Genomic DNA, 12,778 nt, shown 5'->3' with positions numbered 1-12,778 from the left:
GGAATCCATCAGTGCCCACCACACGCCCATGTATGAAGAATCTGAAATAATATCTGTCAAGATGATGTCCTTAGTTTTGTTGGCGTCATGGTTGGAGCCAATCACTTCATTTCCATCTTCCATGCCCAAGAGGGATTATCCTTTTAAGAAGTGATGCTAGAACCATCATCTTCAAGTCTCTGGCCCAGTGGCTTATCCTTTTATAAGTGTCATCAACTACAAGGGGGTACTCACAAACATACATTTCAGTATATGCATTTAAGCAGGTGGTGTCAGTTGACCTTCTGGACTAGGTAGAGGTCTTGAAACTTTTGATTCAAGCATTGGTATTGAACAGATAGGTACAAACACCTTGGCAAGTAATTCATCTGGGCTATTCTAAAATAAATTATCAGTGAAGGTTACTGGTACTGTGTCTGTGTGTTTCCGTACATCAGTATGCCTCCCTACCAATTACAAGAAGTAAGTGGCAAAACTCTTCTTATTAGAAGAAGGAAACCTGTCCTCTACTCAGATAGTGAATATAACCTCCAGAAGCACACCTATCTTTGCTTTATCAGGGAGGTAGGGCACACTGAACTAAAAAATGGAATCCATCAATATCTGCCACACCCGCAAATCTATGTACCCTGGAATAATAGCACTCAAGAGAATTTTCAGTGCCAGCAGTCAGAACAATAATAGCTTTCTAAGTTGTGTGACATGCTGATGAAATTCTTGCAAGAAATACCTTGTTATTATCAATATATTAATTGTTTTTCAAGGAACAGTTATCCACAAGTCATACTGTGTCTATATTCTGCAGAACTTGAGGAGATAAAAATGCACATATGATTCTAAGGTCATCCTTTTCCAGTCACTTTTCACCATTGCTGCTGAATCATTCTGCACCATCTAGTTCAGCATAGAAACCCACTTGTTCCAGCGCATATGAACTAAATTTACAAACATAATTCAATAGAACTCCTTGCAAACAGGGTCTACAAAGAGAAAAACCAGATTTGGGATAAAATCCCACATCTTGTGTGGGGAATTCCTGGTATTGAAAGATGTTAAGTGCCATAGAGCAAACACCTTGCTCACCAATCTTTGCATAATGTGCCACGTTTAGAACAACTGTTGAGTGGGATTTCACTGGATACTCTTGGAGTGTGGCAAGGAGATCTTTATAACAGAAAGCACTGTTAAATTCAAAAGATTAATCAATAACCCTCAAGTATGTTTCCATAGATGACCACTGATCATACTTGATAACTAGGGGCTTCTCAGTCAATTTCATGGCATAGACACCCTCATAACAGCATAGGCCAATTTGTAAGTGCAACAGCACCAACTATACTTCATAGGAGGCACTGTTCATGCCCACTGTAGTAAAGTTCATCACAGTGGAATATCCCACAGACACTGTTCACTGGGTCTTAGGTTTGATGAACCCTCCTTGCAGATCCTGCCAATTTAAGGGCAGATGATATTGTGCGTTTTGTGGACTTGTGCACAGTTAAGGGGACCTTAACAAGATCTCTAGATAAAATCATTCCAGGCGAATGTAATCTAGACTCCAGTCCTCCTTCCTAGAATGACAGAGGGCCATGGAGCTGAGTGAGCTATAATATGTCGAGCGTCCTTGGTCAAAAGAGGGTGTAGGAAGGGCAGCGATGCCAAATGTGCTTTCCCCATATGAAAATCGGTAATTAAACACTTCTTTGTAATTCTTTAAAAGAATGGTGTATTTGAGAAATATTCGTAATTATAATTGGGGAAATGTTATAATTACAATATTGCTAGAAATATCATATGAAAATATTAACTAAGACCTCCTTCCTCACGTGTTGCTAAATCTGCATTTACCCTAAAGGGATGGTGAGCAGGAAAACCGTCATAGTTTTGGGTATGTAGCTCTGGGTCAATCCTTTTCATTAAAGGATGTGTATACTTTATAATCGTGCAGTGGTGACAAACTTTGGCAATTTGTAAAATATAAAAAAAACTTAATTACTAAAGAAGACCAACGAACCTCAGTTAATGAAAATCATGTAGATTATGTGAACAAGTCCGAAATTATGAATTACATGATTTCAGAGAGAGAGAGAGAGAGAGAGAGAGAGAGAGAGAGAGAGAGAGAGAGAGAGAGAGAGAGAGAGAGAGAGAGAGAGTTAGGGAACTGCTTGATATTTAATTTGATTCTTGTTTACGTATCTTCATATATGGTAAAACTTATCGTTTAGAGAAACTTTAACTCTAAACCCTTCTGTTTATAAGAAAAAGAAAACAAATTCAGCAGAGGTTTATAACAGGTGAAGATCGAAGGAAAAGATATCCACCTTCGAGAAACGGAAATATGTCAACAGTGTAAGACATTTGGGGCCCCCTTTCTAAATGACTTCGGTGGTTCACCTATACCTTGTTCCACGACACACACTGGCATGGGCAGTCAACTGCCTCTGTACTATCCTCAGGCATATGTTATCATCCCGGTAAGTTCCCATTGTCTACTGGGTGTGAATCAACCAAGTTCAACAGCATGGTGCCACCTACTATAACATTTTTCCTTTACATTGAAACTTTGTACAAGTTACTTTAAGATAAACAAAAAAAAAACAAGGTATGTTAAACTATGTTAGCTTACAGTACAATCCTAACATATTCTAACATGTTCCGTCCCCCTCCCCCGCAAGTTCTGTTGCCTTTGCTTGCCATTTCTATCTGAGCCACTAATATTGACATTGTGTGAGTTCATTACCTATCTTTCTTGCGCTATCTTTCTCTGCTTCTCTCTCAGCCTCCCTATGTATGGCACCTCTGTTACTCTCCTTCATGTGTTAAGAACCGGTAATATCTCATTCTTGAAATAAGTTGTTTTGCCCTCTTAATGACTGATAATTGTTTGCTACCTGGTAACTATATCTACTGTACAGGTAATTAGGGCGTTTTCTATTTGTCAGCAGTCATGGTTATTCAGTGCAAAATCCAAAGATTCCTCAAGTAAAATTTTCTTTCCTTTCCCTTTATTTGTGGGTATTTGGGGTCTTGAGCTTCTGTATTGCTTTGGCTTTGTAACGTATAACTGTTTGATTTTTTATAGATTCATTAATGATTCTTTTCTTCCTTGAGTTATTTCATTTTTTTAATTCAAGTTTTACTGATTGATTGTTATAACTTTGTTTCTCCTAGTCTACTTATATTCTGTATTCTTCAGCTGATGTCTTTTTAAGATTCGTTGATTAACTTAAGCTACTCGGCAACATGCTCAGTTTATGAATATGTTTATTCATGATGATAAGAATAATTTGATTGGAAGCTATGTTGATAAGATATCCAGCGTTGATTTAATATATAAGAATATATTACAGCCTTCTTGATTTGATTACTGACGTGAGGTGTATAGATACTATCAGATAGTATTGGTACTGATATTAGTAAATGCTATTGGCATAGCACCATCTCTCCTTTGTGTCAAGCAGAATTTGGTGATTCTCTCATCAGTACCCCTTTTCTTCCTTCTTTATTATATATTTTGCTATTCCCTTTCTATTTTTTTCCTTCCCTTATGGTTATTGGCTGTTATATTCTGGCCTTCCTCATCCTTTAGTGGCTACATGGTCCCAAAGCAGTTAAACTTTCAGTTCCTAAGCTCTTTTATCTGGGCAAATGGCTGCCGTCTCTACATAAACACAATCTGCAAGTCACCCTCATTACTGTTCAGAGGGGTAGGTGGATACAGTTAACTAGGGGTAGCTACTTTAGAGTTCATATGTTAGCCTCAAAAGCAGTGTGTCACATCATGAGTGGAGGGTCTAAAGCCTCCTTCCCCCCTTCTTGCAGAACAAAATGTCTCCTAGTATCGCAATGTTTGTCAAACTCTGTTGATGTCACCATTCTCGATGTTAGATTTGTGACAGATTAAGATTGCCTCCTAATGGTGCTAATCAACGTGCATATCAAGTTGATAATCCATTTTTTTCCGAAACTGCTAAATTCTGAAATTGCTAGGTGACTTCTGTCAACATGTAGGCTATACTGCCATATTCATTCAACTCACACTCGAATATCATTGTATGCAACTTTTGATGTGAGAGGGTATATCTTAGTTTAACCACCAGACCACTGAGCTGATTAACAGCTCTCCTAGAGCTGGCCCGAAGGATTAGACTTATTTTACGTGGCTAAGAACCAGCTGGTTACCTATCAACGGGACCTACAGCTTATTGTGGAATCCGAACCACATTATGACGAGAAATGAATTTCTATCACCAGAAATAAATTCCTCTAATTCTTCATTGGCCGGTCGGGGAGTCGAACGCTGGGCCAACAGCGTGCTACTTTTGATGTGAGACTATTAGACAGTTAATTGGGGTTGTTAAAGCGTTTGATGTTGATGATTAGCAAACCTCACTAATCTTATAAGGTTATGTATCAAAGGTAGTAAATTTTGTTTTAATGGGGAATTTTTTGTACAAAAGTTCGGTATGGCTATGGGTAATCCCTTATCTCCTGTCCTTAGCAATACTTACATGGATTTTTTTTAGACAAAATTCTTACCAAGAATTACCAAGAATTTTGCCCCGAAAAGTTATATGGTTTAGGTATGTGGATAATGTTTTTTGTATCTGGCCAGTTCACGAAAATCTCCAGGAATTTCTGGTTAAGCTAAATAATTTAGTCCCTTCTATAAAATTTACCGTAGAGGAAGAAAGAAATTTTAATTTGAATTTTCTTGATGTAACTGTCCATAGACATGATAGACATTTCACCTTTTCAGTCTTTCGAAAATCAACTAACATTGCCTCTTTTGTTCATTATTATTCCAATCATCATCAAAATGTTAAATTCTCTGTCCTTTCTGGAATGTTCTTAAGGGCTGTACGCGTTTTGTAACCCGCAGTTCATTGATGCTGAGATTAAGACTATTTATGATATTGCTTTGAAACTTAAATATCCAAGGACGTTTGTAGATGTAACTTGGAAAAAAGCCAGGAAAACATTTGACTTAACTAATAACAAACTTGAATTTAGTAAGCATAATATTCTCAAATTACCGTAGGATGAAAGGTTTTTGCAAATTCCTATAATTTTAAAGCTTTTCAACATAAATGTTGTTTTCAGTAATTTTAATGTTAAGAGTTCAGTAATAAAAAAATTTCCTAAAGATGTTTCTGGCTGCATCTATGCAGTTCCTTGTAAAAAGTGTGATAAAATATATTATGGACAGACTGGAAAAACACTTTCACAACGAATCATACAACACCAATAATCTGTGAGAACTTGCCAAATATCGAATGCATTATTCGTACATATGAGACATTTAGATCATCCTATTAACTGGAGTGAAGCAAGATCTTTAGTCCCATGCAACGACACAGATAAAAGGCATATCATTGAATCTTGTTTTATCAAGTCAAATAATGGAAGTGTTCTAAATTTAAGTCTTGGTTTGTTTAAATTTGATGCCTTCGTAATTAAAAAGTTGGATAAATATAAGCAAAATTAGTACTCAGCTTCATACATGTTCCTGGAATTTGAATGGGTAAGATTTGGTATCTCTTACGGTTAAGTACATGGTTTTGGTTTGTGACTGCATGATACCGGATTATCCTGGATTAGCTTTTTATTTTGTATCTTTTGACAATTAACCATCTGGTATTCAATTTTATGCATTGGTTTTGGGTTTTGTATGGCTAAACTTGCGTATCTCTTGTAGTTATACTAAAACCAAAATGAAATGAGCCCTCCGGTGGGGCTGTTTGGGTCCTCTCTACGTACGTTTAATCTCCGCATATCTGCCAAATCTATAACAACAACAAAGAGATAACACCATTTCTCCCAATTACAGATATTAATTATCATCTTTTCCGTTACGCAGAATGCTAAGTCAGTGACATAGCTTCATGACTGATAAAGATATTTTATGTAATAACATGAAACGGAATTAGATTTTCTATCAACATGGCATCTCATTTTGGCTTTATTGCCAATGATTCAAACAGCTCCACATGCGTTTAAATCCACGGATAAGCAGCTTAAGACTCTCTCCAGGGGACACTTTCAGTGGTCACGGTATGTTTGGAGGCATTTCCCCTTTCTACAAATATCTTGGTTTCTTAATATCACAGGCAAAAAATAAATCGGTAAACAAGGATATAGCCTATGAAATGAAGCATAACATAGAGTAAGTTGGACTAGTGAGAAAATAAGCAGTGGTATACAAACAGATCTCTCTCTCTCTCTCTCTCTCTCTCTCTCTCTCTTCTCTCTCTCTCTCTCTCTCTCTCTCTCTCTCTTGGAAAAACAAAAAAAAATCATATGCCACATCACCATTTTACAAAGTAATCAAGATATCTCTTATGTCCTCATTAACATTATAAAACAGAGAGAGAGAGAGAGAGAGAGAGAGAGAGAGAGAGAGAGAGAGAGAGAGAGTTGTTGTTGTTGTTAAATTAAGGTGGCCTTGCGCCAGCGCGGGATCTTAGAGAGAGCGCCAATTCATTATACAAACAGCTTACCCCTGCAGTTACTTAGGTGTAAACACTGTATGATGTTTCTTGTCTAGACAAAAATGTTAAGTATTTATAAATGGGCTATACATAGAATGGTAAATCTTTGTAAATAACACAAAAAAAACATGTTATCGTTCATAGGTCGTGGAAAAGAAATGGACTGAAGACAAATCTAAGCAGGGCGGAATAGGAAGGAGATTAAAATACCTGGAAACGAAAAACAACCCCATAATCTTATAATTAAAGCCTCAGGGTTTGTCTCAAAGACATCCAAAGGTCTGTCATATATGTGTCAAGTTGTTGTTTTGTAAAACTGGCAACAGGGCAGATCTTTAAACGTCACGCCAGAAAGAGGTCTCTTCATCGTGGGTCGAGTATAGGTCTATGGTTTTAGTTTGTGACTGCCTGACCCTGGATTATCCTGGATTATCTTTCTGTTTATTATTCTTTGACAGTTAACCATCTGGTATTCTTGTTCCTTTTGTTCACTTTGTAACCTCCTTTTCATGTGTCTCATTTGTGCCCAGATGACACATTAATAAACGTGAAAGTGCTTGGTACTGAACTTCTGCCTGTCATTTTCCTCACTCAGCTTTTATGATATCAAGTGCCGCCTAAGTAGCTAGCATCGACATCAAACAATTTAATAACCCCAATTAACTGTTTAATAGTCTCACATCAAATGTTGCATACAATGATATCGGAGTGTAAGTTGAATGAATATGGTGGTATAGCCTACATGTTGACAGAATTCACCTAGCAATTTCAGAAAAATAGGAAAAGATTTACAGGGACGTGACTGACATAAGAACCTTGACCCTGGTACATTACCTTCGTCGGGATATGGACTCCTCGTCTTCGGGGGGACTCCAGCAATAGAGGGTAGTGCGAAAGGGGCTTACTACAAAAGTAACTCAGGCTTTGGACAGCCACGGGGAACAGCAATGGGCAGCTCAGGGGAGCAAGAGGGAGGACAGAAGTGTCCTAGTTAGTGTTCCATTGTCTTCTAAGCTCCAAGCTCTTCAAAGGTCTTCTAAGGACGATCTGCCTGTGTGACGCCCTTATATAGCAGTGGGAGATTATGATCCCGCTCCTTGTAGGTGGCACTATATGTTGGCGAGTCGCATGTCGGGTGTGGGGCATATTGGCCCAGGTGTTCAAGATGGTTCCAGTCACATGGAAGTCGCTTTCTCTTTTGACGGAGGCGGCATTAGCATCTCTGAGAGAACAGCACCTGAAATCAAGGTCTGGGCTGTCACTTGGACAAAGAAAAGGGATTAAGGGCTTACTCAGAAGGGTAGTAGTGAGAGGAGTTGATAGGGACATATTTTGCCCACAACTAACCTTTTACTGTTTGAACTGTAACAATACACACACACACACACACACACACACACACACACACACACATATATATATATATATATATATATATATATATATATATATATATATATATATATATATATATATATATATATATATATATATATATTTTTTTTTTTTTTTTTTTTTTTTTTTTTAATGAGTTCAACCTTGCACACCCCATCTCATCCTCCAAGTCGTAGAGTAAGATGCTATATAAGAACATTTCATGTTTTGTTGGAATAATGCCTATTGTTTTAATTCAAACAGTAAAAGGTTAGCTCTGGACAAAATTCGCCCCTATCAACTCCTCTCACAACTACCTTCTGAGTAAGCCCTCAGTACCTTTTCTTTGTCCAAGTGACAGCCCAGACCTTGATTTCAGGTGCTGTTCTCTCAGAGATGCTAATCCCACTTCAATCAAAAGACAAAGTGACTCCATGTGACCGGTGCCATCTTGAACACCTGGGCCAAGGTGCCCCACACCCCACATGTGACCCTCCAACATACAGCGCCACCTACAAGGAGCAGGATCGTAATCTCCCGTCGCTATATAAGGATGTCACACGGGCAGATCATCCTTAGAAGACCTTAGAAGAAATTGGAGCTTAGAAGATGTTGGAACCCTAACTAGGACATTTCTGTCGCCTCTCTTGCTCCCCTGAGCTTCCCCTTGTTGTTCCCCGTGGCTGTCCAGAGCCTGAGTTACTTTTGTAGTGAGCCCCTTTCACACTACTTTTCCATTGCTGGCGTCCCCCGAAGATGAGGAATCCATCTCCTGAAGAATGTAATGTACCAGAGTCAAGTTTCTTACGTCAGTCACTTACCTGTACATCTTTTCCGATTTTTCCATTTCCTTTCTTAGTGCGATATACCTACAGCAAGACTCGTATTGCTTTTATTTTGTGTTATGTTAATCTACAAATCAGTGAAGAAAGTGTAACATAATTGTGAAAAATTACAGTTACCAGAACTGAGTCCTTTTCTAGGCACCTTCTGTGCAATTCCTCGATTCCTGGACCAATGCACCTTCCTGCAGCTAAGTAACACGTGTGCTCTCGAATTCAGATAGGAGTTAGCCTGCTGTGGACCTGTTATCATTCTGTGCGCAGTGGCATAACCACTGTTTCCTCTCCCATGCTGTGCCCTTTGAAGCAGGTCCCCTTTGAGTTTCCTTAGAGAATTAACCATTTGTTTGCAAATCTCACCAAACAACAGGACTTTGTCCCCCTGTCCTTATTTACACTTCCATTCTTCTTATATGTGTGTTTTCCTAATGTAAATACAATTAATTAAGTGAAACCAAAGTGTTTACCTAATAACTTCCCCCTTTTGAAGAAGGCCCTCAGCCAAACTCCTTTTGTATATCATTTTAACTGAACCCATTATTAGAGTCAGATTTCGACTTCCAAGGTAAGTTCCCATAGCCTTCAGCTACAACCATATCAGTGGCGACCTATTGCACAGATCATCTTGAAATTGCCCCTTGCAGGCCTGCAATCACAATTATCAGCTGAATAGCTTTGCTAGAATCTGGTTGCAAGATTAGAAACTAACATGTCTGACTAGCTTAAAATTCCCTTTATAATCGCACAAGTGATCCAGTTCCACAGTAAGTACAATGTTGTTGTCTCTGTTTTTTGTTGGGTATGACCAAAATCATGACTGAAACAGACTTAGGAATTTGTTGCAACACATGCATGCAACCCAGTCATAGAGGAGAGAGAGTTATTAACCATTCCACAAGCTTTGATGGCTAATGCATAACAGCTTGCATGTCCTTCATGACAGGCTAATTAGGCAACGTGAAAAGTGAATTTTGAAATATTTAACAGGAAATAGTGCATGTATTTCCTTTCCACGTGATTCAGACAATTTTCCATTAAAAAACTTATTTAGGAACATATTAGAAGCCACGAGGGTTACTTGATAGAAGAAGAAAGACTCACATTTGACATTGTGGGTTGAAAGAAGAAGAAAGACACATTTGACACTCACTGTAACTTTGCACTGCAATTCATTTGTATACCTACTGTAACTTTATTTTTGTGTTAATGAAGTAAAAAAACTACATTGTGTTTTTTTCAAGTCTCCTGGAACAAAGATTCACGCTACTACATAACAAAGCCAGAACGATAATCATCTCTAAAGAAAGTAACCTTCCTAGCTTGACCACGAATAGTAGAAAGAATAATAAATAAAGAAAGACATCACATAAATGGCGGCAGCACTGGGATCCAGAACAAAAACAAATAGTTCAGTGCAAGTGTGAAAGACGCATACCAGAATTTAAAACAAGCATCTCTCTGCAAACATTAACAGTTGAAAACAACGACGAAGTGCATCATAACATCGGCAAACAACAACTAGTGAAACAGAAACAACAACTCAAATGTATTAGTCAAAACCCCGTAGAGTATCCAGCAAAGCAACAACAACGAATGTGTGAATGATTGAACGTCTGAATGTCTACAAGTGAACGTATCCTGAACATATCCTGAAGGCAGTGGCAGACCGTATCCTGAACGTTTGGACTGAACGTTTGAACATCAACAGCAGTGAACATCAGCAGCGAAAGCAGTGAACGTCGAAAGCAGTAAACGTCGGCAGCGAATGCTACAACGAAATTTTGTTGGTCGCAAAAGTGATAAAAAGGCAGCAAACGAAACATCTACAGAAAGCAACAAATACAACGTGGTCGCAGAAGTGAAAAACAGTTGACAAACCCACAACAGTTTACGACTGGAAGGCGGCAACAGAAAATCCGTAAGTTGGAAAATTAATTATCTCAAAAGTTCTCTCTCTCAGTGAGTGTATTTTTTTTTTTTAGTAATCTCTCTCATAGGTAGGCTACATAACAATTTTGGTTCTCTCTCTCAAACATTTTTTTTCTTGTTAATTTTTTTGTGTTTGATAGATAGGAATTTTCTTTACCTACCATGATTTTTATGATGCATTTTTCATTACTGTTGTATATTTTGGATATAGAATTTCATATGAATTTAGAATACCATTGTAATGCAGGATTCAAATGATGAACTGTTAAATACCATTAGACATAGACATTATCATTTAAGACCAATAACAGACAGACAAAGTCGAATTCCAGTACCAACACCACCAGTATCGTTAACTCAAGGAATTACTAACACAAGTAGCAATAACAGTAATACTAACCCTATTAATAAATTTCAATTTAGAAATATGGCGCAAGCAGCTATCATTATGCAAGCCACACGATTCTGTGGAAAAGTGGAGAGTTCAAATCCTGATAAAAGTAGATTACAATCATACTCTGTGAACCAGTGGTTAGCAGACGCAGACAGTCGTATCTCCACAAATAGAATAACAGATGAAAGAACAAAAATAAATGAAGCCTTGCTTCTGGTGAGTTCAGAAAAGGGTGATGCACACAGAACTTTGAATTCAGTTAGATTCAACAACATAACAACATATGCCGAGTTTAAAAGAATCTGCTTATCAGTCTGGGAGCCAGTGAGTCAAAGTGATGCCTTATATAAAATAAATAAGTTTCTCAACCATCACTACGATGGGGAATCAATAGCAAATCTTCACACAGATATCGAAAAAGCATCACACAAAGTGATAGAAGTCTTAAGAAAAACAAACATTACAATAGGAGGTAAGAATGATTTTGGTGATACAGAAACTGATTTAGTCAGTTTAAGACATGTGTTAAATTACTTGTCATTTGGAACCATGTACAATACACTTGGAGAAAAAGAAAAGAAGGCTTTCAAGAAAGTAAAAATTGATCCTAAAAGCGATAGCCTTACCGCTTTAATAGCCATGAGGCAAGAAATTCAGAGGAAAGAAATAGATTTTTCTAAGGAATTTGTAGGGGCAACAGAAACACTAAATGAAAGAAAAGGCAGAAATACAAATGAGTCATATAGAGGAAATAACATATACAAGAATTATTCAGGACAGGTAGGGAATAGACAAACTTCCTTTCAAAGGAACTATGCACAAAATACTCGAAGAAAGTGGAATCCAAACCAGAAAGGAAGACAGAATGCATCGAGGAATGGACAATTCCACGGTCCACTAATGAGATATCATACTAGTCAATATCCAAACATGAATAATTCAAAACCAGAGAATTATGCAGCTCAAGGGGCCAGACCAAAAATAACACGTGAAAACTGCGGGTATACAAATCATTCCACTAATGAATGCAGAAAGCCTAAAATATGTGTAGTTTGCAAAAAGATCGGGGATTTAACTAAGTACTGTTGGTTCAACAATAAGGAAGCCATTAAAGAAACTGTAGAGATAAGTAACAATCGCACGAAAATAGATAAAGCATCTAACCATTGACAATTAACCCTCTACAGGGAAAAGAAAGTGAACCACTTCAAGGAGATGAAAGAGAAAAAGAAGAAAAAGTTACAATGGGAAATGAAACAAAATTTTCCTAAGGCAAAGAAGTAATATCCATGAAAGAGGAAAGAATTTTCCCAATAAATGCAGAGACATGCACAGTATTTAGCACTGTAAATATAATGGACAAATAATTTTAACTAGATATTTAGGCATTGCAGAAACTCAGATTCAGGGAAAGAGGAAAGATTAAAATCCAGGGAATGTGAAAGAAATTGATATATTATCTGAAAATTTAGTTTTACAGATTTTTTCCCAAAAATTTTCATTTAAATCAATAAATGGAGAGATTGTAGTAAAAGCAAGATTAGCCTGAAACAGATAGTCAGAAGATTGATTCAGAAAAGTTTATCTGATCAACTGTAAATATAATGGACAAAATAGCAAGAAAGATCAAAAATAGATTTAATCTAGATATTTAGGCATCTTGCATATAGAGAAACTCAAGAAATATTACTCAGATATGAATGTTACTGAATCTCACGAAAACTGTACTTATGAACTAGTAATGATGA

The 12,778-nt window shown here is 37.4% G+C and overlaps 1 protein-coding gene across 1 annotated transcript; it reads left to right on the top strand.

Moving 5' to 3' along the window:
- Positions 1–9,785: 9,785 nt before the first annotated feature.
- Positions 9,786–12,241, top strand: LOC136826491 (uncharacterized). Its single transcript, XM_067083688.1, has 2 exons — positions 9,786–12,031; positions 12,082–12,241. The coding sequence occupies exons 1-2, from the start codon at positions 10,878–10,880 to the stop codon at positions 12,107–12,109; spliced, it is 1,182 nt and encodes a 393-aa protein (XP_066939789.1). The 5' UTR covers positions 9,786–10,877; the 3' UTR covers positions 12,110–12,241.
- The last annotated feature ends 537 nt before the right edge of the window (positions 12,242–12,778 follow it).

This window comes from Macrobrachium rosenbergii, chromosome 41 (genome assembly GCF_040412425.1).
Source record: "Macrobrachium rosenbergii isolate ZJJX-2024 chromosome 41, ASM4041242v1, whole genome shotgun sequence".
Taxonomy (NCBI): Eukaryota; Metazoa; Arthropoda; class Malacostraca; order Decapoda; family Palaemonidae; genus Macrobrachium; species Macrobrachium rosenbergii.
This window is presented reverse-complemented; position numbering and strand designations above follow the sequence as displayed.